Genomic DNA, 16,441 nt, shown 5'->3' on the forward strand with positions numbered 1-16,441 from the left:
AACACAAACTGATGTTTGTGAAACAGAGAATAAAGGACAAAAAATATATATTGTCACTGTCAGGCAGAAACCTCATATCTTTTACTTTTTTTCATAAAGTAAAGCCTTGCTTCATCATACAAGACTGTCGTACAAAACTACTGAAAATAGCAGATCTACAAGCACACAATGCCTCGCGGTAATGATATAAAACAAACACGTTTGGACATACAAGGCTTCCACACGACAACAGCGATATAATGTTTTTGTCCTTATAGACCAGAGAATGTGTTGTACAGTACCTAGAAATTGCAAAGCTATGTTGAAAAGGCGCACTAACAGTGGATACACACATAAACCTCCCATGGGCACTACAGCTTTAATGGAGGCAAGTAAAGGGGCTTCTCTGCCGGGAGGAGCTAAAATCAATCTTTATGGTGCCTTTCCATCTGCACAGGATGAATTAAGGAATTATTAAATGGAGTATATTCACATACATCCTTATGTTACGTACTATTTTCCTCGTAAGTACTGTACTGTATGTCCCGACTAATGGAAGTCTTCCTATCGAGAAAAATTGCCTCTATTCTTTGCAGAATACCATGGAAGTTCAAGAATTCGTTCTACATGGTGGTAGAGTATGGAAAGTCATAAATATCTTTGGGAGGGGGGGAACTTGGCTGAGTTATGACAGACCTCTGTGATTGGAGTCCAAACACCTGTGATCTGGCACTCCCCCTGCCTTTTACGGCGGCTCAGAAGAAATGAACCAGACACGTTTGACTGTCACACACTTCAAAAGAGGGGCAATATATCTACAGCCCACACACCCCACCCCCTCTCAGAACTGTCTCATGAAGGGATGTTCAGCCTATATTGGAAAATGTAAAGAACGACAATGATTCATGTGGAAAATGCGGCGATGGCAAGTTGAATGTGTGAGTGCATGCCATCGACTTGTTCAACACACACGCCATATTTCATGAACTTATATTGTCAGATCATTGGGAATAAGTGGATGTGGGCAAGAGCTTACATGGGTACACTGACAGGCACAGTATATGCGCCATATGGAATGTATGTTTTAGTGTCTGGATTTACTCTGTTATGAGGACAGAGCTGGTTGGCTCACCGGGCTTAGCAGAGTTGATGAAAACACAGTGGTAATAATAATAAAAGCATTGAGCCTTCTTACCTCTACAAACAGTCCCGTTTTCCACGGGCTCGTTCCCGGCCTTGCACATGCAGCGCCCGATGGGCACCATCCATTCTCCATCCCCGTTGCAGTACAGCTTTATGGGAACGTCCACCTCCTCTGCGTTGGGGATGCACACGCCCCTGGCCGCCACCAAGGAGGTGCTCTCGGCGCCGGACAGCGTCTCCTGGAAAAGCGCCCCGTTGGTGATGATGCGGGGACACTTGCGGTAGAAGACCCGCACGGCGATCAGCGACATGCAGCCGCCGTAGTCCTGGAAGGCCAGGTAGAAACCGTTGCGGGACACGGGGCCGAAGCTCCGCACCTCCGTGTTGATCTTCATCACCCGGCCCCCCAGGTCCACCTGGGAGAAGCTCTCGTCGGCCGCGATGGTGTCCACCTTGGTCCAGGGGTTTTCCATCCAGGGTGGCGACGTCCTGGTGGCCGTGTCCGAGTCGGACTCGTAGTAGTACAGGTTGAAGGTCTCCTTACAGGAGCCGGGGACGTTGGGGATGCTGCTGCAGTCCCTCACCGAGAACTTCATCTCCACGTGGATGCGCTGCGCACCGCGCCGGCGGATGTACTTGGTGCGTACCCAGTTGTTCTGGTTGTTGTCGAACACGTTGCACACCTGATAGGTGCGGATGGTGTTCATGTTTTCATCGTAACCACTCACCTCCTCCCACTGTTGGCATGAGGACACAGACAGTCAATCAATCAGTCAACAACAACATTTTCAGACAAAAGAAAACATGACACCATTTCTCTACTTAGTCTACTATGTGTTGCACTTAAATAAATAATATAAACCTTTATTGATCCCCGGGGGAAAATTTAAGTGTGAAAGCAGCAACAGCAGTAAGAATAAAACACAGGAGACGTACGGGTAAAGGTAAGACTGAAGAACCAAATCAAGAGAAATAAAGAGAAATTAAGATGATGATTGCATGAAAATTATTTTCGACTTTTTACTCCGTTTTCATCACACTCACAATGCAATCACTTCAAACTAAATTATGAACACAATTAAGGATACGATTGTTATTAGTTAAATTCCTCTATTGCACCAAAACATTCTAGCTTTCAGCATCACTGAATATATAATTATAATATTAGATTTATTTCTTGAATCACAGTTTTGGATCATTTGGTTTATCAGAAAATACCTGGGTACCTGAAGCCATTCAATCACCTCCTATTCAATCAACTGCAAGGGTATGGTACTGTGTGCAGACTGTGCGTCTGTAGTCTTTCGCGATTATACAATCACTCCTAATCATTACTTCACTAATGCAAATGTTGAGAATGAATGTCCTATTATCATTTGTGAATTAAGTGTTATTTTCAATTAATTTTGAATTCATGGACTCTGAAGGGAATTGACCCCAAGCCAGGATTACAGCAGGGAGGGCATAATGTGTCTCCGACATGGCTGACAGGTAGGACGTAAGCAGCAGCTGGAGACCCGATTTGGCTTGCAGCACCAACCTTGCTACTGTTAGAAGGCCTTACAGTCAAGTTGAATAACTCACACAATATAAAGAACAGGTGTTAGTCCCTGCTCTTCGTGCCCAGGTTGGAGGTCAGTTTGACTTTGAATTCCATTCGTATTGAACCCCAAGTTGGTTAATAACACAGCATTCTTCTTTCTCAATTATTCTATTCAGAGATGTGGTGCAGTGGTGTAATGTAACTAAGTACATTTACTTACTGTATGTGTTGTGCTGTACAATTCTGAGGTATTTTTACTTTACTGGAGTGTTTCCTATTTTCAATACTTACTTCTACTCCACTACATCTCAGAAGCAAATATTGTACCTTTACTCCACTACAATTATTTGAAAACTTTAGTTACAAGATACTAGTATTTTGACTATTATAACAAAACCTACATTAACCACTTCATTCCTATACACATATTGGCCATTTGAAAATAGCTGATCTACAAGCTCACAATGCACCCACATTGTGAGCTTGTAGATCTGCTATTTTCAAAAGATTTTTTATATATTTGAAAACATGTGAAACGGGACATTCTACATAATGAATCCACACTTCCTGAACTGGTTGAGTTGAGAGAAAGTCAATTGACCCTGTCCTCTGCTTGAAACAGAAGGAAGCTATTTACATACTGAAATGCTTTTACAGAAATGGGAGAAGTGACATTAAATCACTCCTCCAGAGAATAAAGGCTCCGGTTTATGAGACGGCATGTCCTACTTTTTTGTAGTTTTATAGGATACATTCACAGCACATACTGTAATTGGTTATTGACATTAGTGAAAAGCTACATTCACTCACTGCTATAAGGGGACTGGCTTATATCACAGCACTGTAAAATACTTGACATGAATTTACCATAATCTAAGTCACACTCAAATCGGCAGAATCATATTATACAGGTAATCAAATCAAGGAAAATTAAAGGACAAATTTCCCTTTGGAGATTTCTTTTGGGTATAGTTTACTACAAAATCCGCATAATGCAAGCAAATTTGTACACTCGCTGTTACAGGCTCCAGATGCAACCTCTGCGGTTTTCCAATCCGCTTGGCTACAGATCAAAACCCAAGGCCCTCGGCTTAAAAAAAAAGAAAACCGCCACGCATTCTAACTGCCAAGTGAGTCATAACCTTGACCCAAGAATCTAAGCAGAGCAAAATCCTTTTCTTAATCTGTCGCCCTCATTTTGTTAAAATGTTCCAAAAATATCTAACGTTTTCAAACCCCCATAAATAGCAGAAATAGCCAATCTATGCATCACGATGTGAAGCGTTGTGAACTTGTAGATCAAGTATATAGGGCTATAAGTGGTTAACCCCCAGAGCACCACTTTGCACCAGCCCCCCCCCCCCCCCCCCCCCCGTTTCTCTCCTCCACCCTTCCTTTCACTCTTCACTTCACAGCTGACATAATTTCCCAAATTAGTGTGTGCTTAGTGAGGATTTTGACAGCGTTTGGACAGGTTGGGGAGAAGAAAGTCACCCTTTCCTGTTGCGGAGTGGCATTCTATCAAACACTCTGACTAATTAAAACGGCATTTGTTTTTAATTCCTATGTCTCAATTAATCACTGCTATGTGGAATGTTAAGGTTTTTTCTTGTCCTCTTCTTTTTCCCCCCGCATTTCTTCTTCAACCCAGCCCAAGGTGGAGGGAGGGGCCGAGGGGCCTTAATTATTTTATACTTTAACTATTGAAAAATAGCAGATATACAAGCTCACTTGTATATCTGCTATTTTTCAATAGTTAAAGCACAAAATATGAGTGAATGAGTGTACCCAGGGCCCAGAATTTGGTGTGACACCCCTGCTCCAGCTTGAGCCAGTAAAATTCCAGCATGCAACACAGACAAAACCGTAATCTACAGCCAAAGCCACACAAATATTTTCAAAGGACACTGAGAGACAGCAGCTTTACAAGAATAATAAGGACCTTGTTTATCTGGGTCTCACTCACTGACTGTCTCTAAATTGGCAAACTGTAAACAAGCTCAAATTAAGCTCGAACAGAAGCACTTATAATAACTTAATAATAACTAGAATGCTCTTGTTGATATACTGTCGAATTAAGGATATGTGCACAGTGCAGTGTGGTGGTATAAAATCATTCTGGGGCACATGCAATACTGGTAAGCTTATGCCATAGCATTGCACTGTGGTATGGCATTCTGTCATCAGCCATTGTGCACAGGCACGCCCCCCTTCCATGCATTCATCCTGCATCCTACGTTACAACTGCAGACAATTCTCTGTGGAATGTTGTACTACAGAAGATAAAAACATATCTCCACGAAACGTTCCATGTGACTTCTGAGAGGTGCAGTAGAGAGCAAAACAATGCCTCTTGGGGATGGAGTAAACATGGAGCAGTACTAGAGCCAACATTAAGGGCTGTAGTACTGTTATTTCAAACACTATCTGAAAGCGTATGTCACATAATAAAACTCACAACCGGGGCGCCCGCTGGCCTACTGGTCCAGGCGCATACCACATAGGCTTTGTGTAGCCTGATGGCGTCACCGGTTCGATTCCCGGTCCGGACGACCTTTGCCGCATGTCACTCCCCATCTCCCTCCCCATTTCCTGTCAGATACTGTCCTATCAATAAAGGCATAAAATCCCCCAAAAAAAAAAAATCTTAAAAAAAAAAAAAAAAAAATCACTGCCATTGGAATCTAGTTTTTTAAACATACCAGTATGCACATTTGTATACTTGTTGAGTGATTTCATCTTTTTTCTTTATTTTTGGCTGTTTTGTTTACTGTGCCACCATCCCTTTAACGAGTGTCGCTTCATGTGAACCAAGGACACGGGGCGTGACACCACCATGCTCCGAGCTACGAGCAGTCGCACCATCAGACTTAAATAAAAATGAATGTGGAGCGAGATGGGGTTGCTGCTAATGAGAGATGGAAACCAGGGCAAACCGAGGGGAAAGTGCTGGCAATGTAGAGGCCGGACTATAGCTGGGCTAAAAAAAGGCCCCAAACAAAATGTGTTTTGATGGAGGGCCCCTTTTGTCCTGTCACAGCTTTTTTTTTGCCGTGCTTTCATCAAAGGCAGTGGAGGGAAGCAAATGGGATATAATAAGAACCTAGCGATCAAGCTCTGGGTGTGAAATTAGACGAAACGTCTTCATTTTCACAGTACTCACGCACGCATGCACACACACACACACACACACGCATGCACACGCACGCACGCACCCAGAATAGTGCTTAAGGGTGGTCATGTGGTTTAAGTGGAGAGAGTGGAGGTAAGGGTGGTGGAGTAAAGAGGGATTAGTAAGGGTTGGTGAGGTGAGCTGAGATGAGGTCCTCTGAAAAATAATGATGTAGCCATTTCTACGCTTAGAATGCTTTCACCACATTAAGGGTAAAATGTTGTTTATCCGAGCCTCTGTCATAGTGAGGCAGTCAACCGCCACAGGGCTAGCTGAAGAGAACTCATTCACAAGACCGAACTCAAAATAAGAAAATGTGTGGAATAAACACCAAGGACAAGAACCCAGTGATCAAAGGCATTTTCCTTCCGTGGCACTTGGACGTGGAATAGCCAAAGGCCTACTTGAATGAATACATAAGGAGATAAATCGCATTTCTCAAATGTTTTGCCCAATACAGCAAATCTTTCTAGACCTAATAGTGCTTCAAGTTAGGGGGGAAAAAGCAAAGGGCCTCTTTAATGGCGCACTGCATGTGTTTGCTTACCCTGAGGCACACCACACACACAAACACACACTTCCCTCACCAAAGAGAACCCACCAACAGACCTTCTTGCAGGGCCTGTAACATTTTTGAAAAGCTGAGTCATAGTCATTTAGTGCAGGGGTTTTCAAAGTGGGTGACGGGGCACCCTGGGGTGCCGTGACGGCAGTCCAGGGGTGCCGCGAGATCTCTTGATAATATTTGGAATTTATTTGGACACTTGAAGAAATATTTAGTATAATTTTAAACTTGAAGTACAAAGTTATTTTCAGTCAGTTCTAACCAAAATGGCTATTATCTCAACGTTTTCCTCGCAACATAATCACTAAAATATCGTAACTGTCAGGCAGAAAGCTCTGTCGCACAAAACTAGTGAAAACAGCCGATCTACAAGCACACAACGCCTCGCGATGCGAGGCGTTGTGTGCTTGTAGATCTGCTGTTTTCACTAGTTTAGTACATTTTATAGATGATAAATACAAAACGAACGGTTTTGGACATACAAGGTATGATATGCTATAAATTTAAGGTGCTGGGAGTGAAAATTATAATGTAGGGGTGCCTTGGATTAAAATAATATTCATGGGGTGCCCTGAGACAAAAAAGTTTGGGAAACCTTGATTTAGTGGAATAATAAATTCATGGGCTGTCATGCTTAGCATTCTACAGGATCATTGTTAAAAAATAAAATCATTCTTATGCATTATAATCCTGTTTCTAATTCACCACCCTAATGTAGCCCCAAATCACGTCAAATCTAGGTCAGTGAGAGATATGCCTACATGGGGACGTTTTTGAAGTATGCACTGTTCTCCATTATCAACCATTGGACATTGGTCTACCTATCAAAGTAATCATACTCTGTGATTATTACATTGTCCAGTGTTTATAATGCTGCCATTATCTAGACATAATAATCCAATGAATGTGGTGGCTCTCTGTTACTGTGTCATTTAAAGGTCAATGGAATTTAACAATTTAATATTATTATAATAATTTCCTTGTGTTTGCCCGCTTTTTTAAATTACTTCACTACATTAATAGCTTTCAATCACAATTAATTCATTAACTAAAGCACTCTATCTCAGTTGTGGGGGGAAAAAAAATAATAAAAGAAGAAAGAAATCAAAAGGGGTGTGCTAAAACAGCAGCTTCATCTCACTAAATCTCCCCTCCCTGTACAGAGTACAGAGAGAGCTTGTCTAAAAACCAGTATGGATCGTGGTGGTTAGGGTGTGTTGCAGACTACCATATGTCAGCTACTCCTCTCTTCCTCTGGAGTGATATTAGGTGCTACAGTTCAGCGGAGCTCCCTTGGAATAGGGTTCAGGATCAATAACTCCTCTGCCACTCCGGGAGGGGGAGAAAAGTTCAGCTGACCCGCAATCTATACAGTAAGTCTCCCTGACAGTGGGGCTCTGCTTCATCTGAAACGCAGAGCGGAACGCCGCTGTCAGGCCTGAATTATAGACTGCCAGCAACTGCTACAGCTGAAACAATCCCCAAAAGACATGCCTTGTGCTTCTTTGGCCAATCGAAAGGAGAAAATAAGCCTTGGACCTCGTACAAGACCTCTGTGTAACATTAAGTGGTTGGAGTCCTCTTTGTTCCTGTTTAGTTCACTCCCGGGACTGCTGCACTCTAAGCCGCCACTCAAAGAGTGAAAGTCTTCACCGTTTTGAGACTTTATATACGAGGGAACAGCTACAATAGTAGGTCAGTGTACTGCACAAGGACACAATGACAGACACGAAATGAGTTTGTTGGACTGGGACTATTCTGCTCGAAGATTAAAAGGCCTTTGTGATTTGACACATCGTGAACTGTGTATTTCTCACGCATTGTCATTACCAGACTTTGAATCAACATAGGCAGACTTCGGGCAAAGGAGAGCCACATTACATTAGTGCCGTTCAGTCACTGACAAATGTAAATAAATAATTCACACAAAAGCAGGCAGAGAATGCCGTGGAAAACACCCGGGGCACCATTGTCCTATTTGCAGTTGTGGGAAATCTGTCAGAGCTAGACTGCCTGCCCTGGAAGGGACAGTGGGACAAATGACACCCACTCCACATTCGGTTACTACCAGAGACTCTCAGCCTCACAGAGGGCAGTCTCACACACACGCACACGCACGCACACACACACACACACACACACACACACACACACACACACACACACACACACACACACACACAGAGATATAAGTAGAAATGCCTGTTGCAGTCAACTTCAATTATCATTGTCCACTCGTAATGCGCAACATGTGAACCTAGACAAACAAGCTTCCTATTGCCTATTTAACCCCCATTCCTGCCAATCTACATGTGGATTAGTTTTGCATAATTTTGCCCTGGGACTCAATCAAAGACATGACAATGGACGACGCCAGCAGGATTTTCGTTTGTGTTCGCATTAAAATATAACCGCACAGAGGATTTTTCCACCCCTGTAATATGGAGGTTGCTGAATGGTAAAATATAGTTTTACAGACTAGTTTAATCCGGAACCATTGTAAATTAGTGGGCACTTCCATCTGCAAAGGGTCTGAAACAACATACATTTGTTTTAACAAATGACCAGCAAAGTACGCAATACAAGTTGAAGTACGCCATCTTGGTCAGCCAGACATACTTCAACAATTATACATACGCAACCTCAACCTTATTCGGATAGAGTTATAATTCAATATATCAATGAAACATCATGAGCAGTTAATTTCTATCCCTAAAACTTTTTTGCAGCATAAACAATCTTGCATTCCTGCAACTTGTGTTGTGCGTCCTGAAGTGACTCGGGTTATACCCCGGTGAAGTGGAATACAACAGATGCATAATGATAACCTTAACCCGCACACCGCCTCATTACGTTCCCCCTCCTATGCAGAAGACCTCAGTTATCCTTCCACAGCGTGTTTGTGTGTTCCCCCACGACCATGAATCTATTTCTAAATCGTTGCTGTTGACAGTACTTCAACCGGAACTGTGAGCGGGTCAGGACAGGTCCGCAGCTCTAATGTTCACACTATCCCTCAGCTCCACTTAAGATGAGAACACTGACCACTTAACCCCGCATGCAGAACACTGACCACTTGACCCCACTCTCTGCCAGTAAGGCAATATAAATATAACCACCGTATGCTGCTTGTAAAGTGTTAATCCTCAATCACTTTAGGCAAAATCAATGTTTGCTCTTTTTTGGAGCTGTGTGAAGCACAGGCTCCCTATACGTGGCCGTGTGGGTCTGTCTGTCTGTGTGTCTGTCTGTGTGTCTGTCTGTGTGTCTGTATGTAGCCTGAACTTCCTAAACTTCGGCACGCTACTAGTCCCACAGTTTTGCCACCACACACTCGCGCCATATGTCAAATCGACCGGCTTACTCGGGAATGGTGGGCTAGTAACTTGCTAAGAGAAAGGTTCAATAGTTTAATTGATATTAATTTATTAGTGAATTAATTTTTCCCATTGACTTATAATGGGAATCGCAAAAACTCACATTGAATTATTTGTCTCTCGCAAACCATAGGGGCTACAGTTTCAAGACTTGGAGAGGAGGTTCATAATGATTTCAAGGATTAAATAAAAAATAATTGTGTCATTTGGCCTCATGGTGGCGCTATAACAGCCCAGTTTACGTTTTGGCCTATAACTGTTGAACCGTAGGTCGGAAAATTAAATTTATTTTTACCCTGGATTCCCTGGGTCAAGACGCATCTCCCGATATAGGCCACGCCCATTTGCGCCAGGATAGATTTTCCGCCATTTTGAATTTTCTCCAAAACACACTTTTTGTTCCTTTTCCTACATATTTTCTTCAAATGTCTTAAAAACCGGTACACATGATCTATGAACCTATGCAATGAACATACTCAAGGGATATTGCGATAGTCCATTCCGTTCGTTCGTAACGGGCTTCCAAAGTTAGCGGGAGGGGCCCGTTTTGCAAACAATAGCCATAAATCACAAACAAAAGGTCCAGTCAACACAGAATTTCAACCACAGGTCGGGGGTGGCATACTCAACGAATCCCCAAAAGCATTTCCACTCTGCCTCATGGTGGCGCTATAACGGCCTACTTGTCTCGTAACTCTTGAACCGTAGGTCGAAAAATTAAAATTATTTTTTCCCTGGATTCCTTAGGTCAAGACGCATCTCCCCATATAGGCCACGCCCATTTGCGTCAGGATAGATTTTCCGCCATCTTGAATTTTCTCCAAAACACACTTTGCTCCTTTTCCTACATATTTTCGTCAAATGTCACAAAAATCGGTACACATGATCCTGGGTGACCAGAGAGGTGCCGTTGAGTCTAGCCTGCCCTGAGCATCAACTGCAATACACACACACACACACACACACACACACACACACACACACACACACACACACACACACACACACACACACACACACACACACACACACACACACACACACACACACACACACACACAGCTCCACTTCACACGGGTGTGATTTTCCGGTTTCAGAGGGCACACAGGTTAGCCTGGAAAATCAAATTTTGTTTTGTTTCTTTCTTTTGATCTAATTCTTTTTTTTTTTTTTTTTTTTTCATTTTTCAACTTTTTTTTTTTCTCATTTGCTGTTTTATTTCTTATCATAGTGCATCACTTTAAATTAAATGACTGACATATTTAACAATTTTATACTTAAGAAAAGAACATTGATAGTGGAAATAGCCGATCTACAAGCTCACAACGCGTCGCATTGCGACATTTATTTTTCAACATGTAAACGATTATGACGATTCTGACAAAATAATTGCAATTATGTCAAATAATTGCGATTAGACGATTATGTAATAATTGTGACAGGCCTAGCATCACAAGATAATTCTTGTTTAAGTGGTAGATGGTATGACAAATATATTTCTGAGCATCCAAGTCCTCAGAAACCTTGACCTACTTGATTGTTCCTTGTGTCCTATGTGGATAGGCTAAGGCATAAGAAACTTCCTCTTTGTTCACAGCAGTCTGCCTACAACAAAGTATGCCTGGGGATAAAGTCTGGACTGATAGCCTACATATTACATGGTTTTCAATATTTTAGGCCTCACTAAAAACAATAATGTAGATGTGTGTCTCTGCAGTCTCTCTCTGAACTTCAAGTTCATTGCACATGAGATATATTGTATGTAGAAGGGTTGGGATTATAAAACAGACAGTGTTGTCCCAAAACAAATCACTTCGGAACAGGTCATGTGTCCAGCTATTCAAGAAAGCAACTATAACTCAAGAAAAAAAACATGACCATTACGTAAAGCTAGCTGACTTTCAAGTGAGGAGACATCAACTGTCATAACATCTCCTTGACTAAAAGTAACACTGTTGCTTATTTGTATTTCCATCGTGCGGCGAAGTATCATATAACGAGTTAAGATATATTTCATGAAGCTATACAGCGTAGTGAAAGCCAACTGCTGCTGTGGTGCTGTGCCGAATGTTACTGATCCCTCGGCTAAGCCGCCGAAGCCGCGCATGTGTGTGTAAGACAATAGCTTCTGTAAAGCACCTCTTGCTGTTATATTGAGAAAGAGAGAGGGAGATCTGTGTTTCCACACCTGTCGCCCTGGGCCATAGGGGACAGGGCTATCGCCATCTCTCTCGCTCTGGATCTCTGAAGGGGCTCAACCATATCAATGTAAAGATCTCAGTGTCCGTGTTGATAAGGCTGATACCTGAATAAATCTCTTTAAAAAGAACGTGTTCACAGTTTAGTATGCTTCAAGAGAGGGATAGAGCACTAACTGTTGTGGTTTTGAACAAGGCTGACAGAATGACATTAGTCTATAGCAGTGATACTAGACCTTTTTCTTTTCGAGGACCCCCAGTTTGATATGCATTAGGCCAGGGGTCTTCAACGTTTTCAGGCCAAGGACCCCTTAGTTGAGTGATAGATGAAGCAGGGACCCCCACAACCCATAAATACCACATAGTTTCATCCTTTGACAGCACAATCATCAGTGTAGTTTGGATTCATGTCAATGTGTTTCCAGATAACCACTTGAACCGTCAATACATAAACTTGACCTTTCACTCTGTACTTAGTCTGCTCTTTTCCCCCTCAATACCAAACCTCTTTGCCAAAAATAGCCGATCTACAAGCTTGTAGATCGGCTATTTTTGGCTAAAGTTCTCAGAATATGGACACTAGGGTTCAAGTGTTTAATTTAAAAAAGGAGGGAAAAAAAGCTTCTATCACACAAAGATTTGGAGGACCCCCTGTAGTAACTCTGAGGACCCCCTAGGGGTCCCGGACCCCCTGTTGAAGACCCCTGCATTAGGCCATGGAACCCCATGTATCTCTAGGACTCCAATCTACACAGTAAAATCAACAGAGTTGATTTAACTCTGAGGGCCCTGTTTTTGACGGCGGAACTGAGCGCCATGGCGCATTGGTCTTAATGTGGCCGTGGGGTTGTGTGGACGGTAGAGAGGGCGATATCTGTCTGCGCCTGGCGCTAAGGGCTCCGAATTATCCATGGCCCATGAGTGTGTTTCGGGCGTTACATTAATAAAATCACCATCACCTACAGTAGGAACTAGCAGGGGCATCAATTGGGTATGGCAGGGGTATGCAGCTGCCATACCCTGGGTCCGAGGGGGAAAATAAAAGTTACTTTTAAATATAAATCCATGAATGTCTCTTTGTCTATCTGTTCTGGTTAATATGTTGTTAAATTACAGTAAAATAACTACAGATGCAAAATTTAACAAAATTGTCACATTAACAAGGTATTAGAATTATATCCTTCACACTTGTATTCTCTCCATCTTGACAAAATGGTATATTCCCAGGTCAGCTGCACAGGTGCAATTCATTATTGTTAATTGTGGCACGTTTACTAACATGCCAAGTTTAGCTGCTCTTGAACAACTGTTCCAGGCTGCCATAACCAGCCCAAGAAACGGTAGAAACGGGGGGAAAATGTTATGTACTTCTTAAAATATATGTATCATGCCTGTTGCTAAGACTTCGCGCACGTGCAAGACACCAGTCATGTTGCCATACCTTAGCTTTTTCTGAACTGACGCCACTGGGAACTAGGTTGCGCCCGGCATGAGGCGTTCCTACAGTATGTAAAGTGTTGGAGAGCTGAAGACACACAGAATTATTTTCCAATGTAGCTTTCTCTACATGAAATGAAAGCACACAAGCTTAAAATCTACGTGGGCAGCGTTAATAATGTGATTTAATGATGTCAGGACTCAGGGGACACTGGGGGAAAACAAAATCTCTCTGCTCACCGAAACATGAAACAAGAGTAATTCAAACACAGTGCATGACTGCGGTCAGAATCACTGTAGCCTAAAGTCTCCTCATGCCCAAGAGACATCTGTGATATGATATTGATACATTTCAACTTAATATTCACATGTTCATTCTCAGTTAGGGAAAAAAAATACATAAAATATTCCTGGATTCATGAAGAATCAAGCGTTGTGTTGAATGTGTTGAAGCAGAGCTCAAAGCACTTGTGTCACGGAAAAGATACTGTAGCGACAGGCACTCTGCGCTAAAAGCACTTAGCATTGGCAAAGCACCGGCAGAAGATAGAGCTATTGTACAAATGTAAAAAAATTAACCCGCATCTCGCAACCCATGTTACAGACCTATACAGCTGGGTCCATTTGGTTCCTAACTATCAATACTTTAGGAACCTCCTCAAGGACCACTGGGGTTCCCCAGACCCTAGGTCTAGACCAGTGGTTCTCAAACTTGGGGTGGGGTCCCCAAATTATTTTGTGGGGTTCCCAGATGATTAGCTTAATGTAAAAAAGAATGTCTCACTCAATGGTAAACAAACCAACATAAGTGTAAACTGTATACAGGGTATCAGCACATTTATAAAGTGAGAATTTAAGGATTTTCAAGACCGTTTTAATAGCAAACTGGCCAAACTGTCAAATATTAAGTAAGCAATAGGCGAACATTGTGAAAATAGCAGATCTACATGCTCACAACGCCTCGCAGTGCGAGGGGTTGTGAGCATGTAGATCTGCTATTTTCAGATCTAGTCACATTAAATGTAATACCTACAATTCCAAGTGCTTGTCAGGGTGGGGGTCCCCAGTTCATATATGTTTATTTTGGGGGTCACAGCCTAAAAATGTTTGAGAACCCCTGGTTTAGACTAAAGGGTAGGAAAGTTTTACAAAGAACGGGTCCCACACAGAAGCAGCGGTGAAAAACTCTGCGTAAGTGCATCTGACTGTAAGTGTAAAGACATTTGATTTGAGTTGGAAGAGAAAATAACCCTGGAATCAGGATGTCTAACACATGGAACCCGAGAACGCTCTTTTAGAGAGGGCTCCTCATCTTTGATGTACAGTGTGTACCCTGACCCCAAATTCACCCAGGGCAATTCAAGGCTGGCAAGTTTCACAGGGCAAAGCAGAGCTTTCATCAGCAGCCACTCTTTACTTTTTGAGGAGGAGAAGTTTGATTTTATTAGTGTGAAGTCTAATAATAACTGGTTATTATTCATACCGATAATTACACAAGACTCGTGTGATTGTTTTCCTAGCTTGCTGCCAAGATGAAAGGAGGATATGATGTAAACGGCCTGTAAGTTCCACAACATTCTCGGGACAGGGTGGGATATGGGGCGGGCTGGGGAGGTAAAAGTAACGTTGAAGCTTTTTTTTCTGTTTAGATTGAATCCAGAGCTGGGAGAGAGGAAGACACCAGGCGTCTTTGTTCTGTGGTATTGATTGTATGAATTAGCAAGGAGGAGACAGCATGAGCATGGCCCCAGGTTGGGGAAGATGAAGTTGTACTAAATTATTGCTGAGCAACTTTGAAGTTGTATCATTGGGCAGTAGTGTTGAAGGAAATCTCTTCTCCCCCTTTTTGTTCATGCTTAAAGACACACAGCGTAATTCAAACCAGCTTGACTACCAACCACAGAAGCATAAATAATTGAATAAAATAGGGAGTGGTTTTCGAAAATGCATCAGCAAATAAGTCTACATGTTTTTCTTTTTTTTTTTCTCTTTCTCTACATTTGGGACCCATCCTAAGAAGTAGAGATGGGATTTATGGTTCTTTGAAGTGAGCCGGATCTCTAGGATCCGTTCCATTCAAAGAGCCGTTCAAAAAGAGCCGTTCAAAAAGACTCATTTTAGTTAGTTACTTTGTAGATTTTGATTATAATTACAAATTACTTCAACCCTATACATTTCGGCCATATATATATATTTCCGCCATTTGAAAATAGCCGATCTACAAGCTCACAATGTGCCACGTTGCGACGCATTGTGAGCTTGTAGATCTGCTATTTCAAACTATTTTTCTAAATTTTATTCATTGGAAAACCTGGGAAATGGGACATTCTGCATAATGACTACTTTCTACTATTGGTATTTTAAGTACATTTTGATACCAATACGTTTGTACTTTTACTCAACGAACATTTTACTTTTACTTGTAACAGTATTTCTACATTGAAGTATTGATACTTTTACTTAAGTAAAGAATTGACACCCCCTCGTAAAAAAAAAAAAAGAGAAAAAAGAGGAACTGCTCCGTACGGATCCCACTGTTCATTTCAAAGAGCCGTTCAAAAGACTCGATTTGTTTGTGAACGTCCCATCTCCACTAAGAAGAATCCTGTGGTGAGAGAAGAAGTGCAGGGGACTGAGACTCTGGTTTTGGCCTACCGGAGGAGGGCCTGGCTCGCGTGTGGCTACAGGGAACCAAGGCCCTGGCACAGCATGTGGAAATACTGTGCATCAAACGCCACTCAATCCACTATAACACACAGTTCAATGCCTCACATGTGAACACAACGATTTAGCTGTGAGTTTATGATTGTTCAGTACTGCGTCCGTAAAGACATTTGGTACGGGTTCAGCGGGTGCAGATCAGGTCACGACGTGTTAAGCTGAGATCATTAAAGGAAGGAAAATCCGACCGCGCATTGGAGCTAGTAAATACTCCAATGTACTGTGGAGGGGGAAAAAGTATGAGTTTGTAAGGGACTGCGCAGTACTCCGAAAAGTAATAGTTGTTGTCAATATCTAGAGACACAT

The 16,441-nt window shown here is 42.3% G+C and overlaps 1 protein-coding gene across 2 annotated transcripts in view; it reads right to left on the bottom strand.

Moving 5' to 3' along the window:
* ephb2b (eph receptor B2b) overlaps positions 1-16,441 on the bottom strand; it is a gene marked incomplete at both ends in the record, with an annotated part of 219,640 nt that overhangs the window by 124,215 nt on the left and 78,984 nt on the right. For both annotated transcript variants that reach the window (XM_080728979.1, XM_080728978.1), the window contains one exon: positions 1,175-1,859. In XM_080728979.1, coding sequence (XP_080585105.1) covers positions 1,175-1,859 — 685 coding nt within the window. The remainder of the gene's footprint in view (positions 1-1,174; positions 1,860-16,441) is intronic.

Source organism: Nannobrachium achirus (assembly GCF_963921795.1).
Source record: "Nannobrachium achirus genome assembly, chromosome: 6".
In the NCBI taxonomy this organism is placed as follows: Eukaryota; Metazoa; Chordata; class Actinopteri; order Myctophiformes; family Myctophidae; genus Nannobrachium; species Nannobrachium achirus.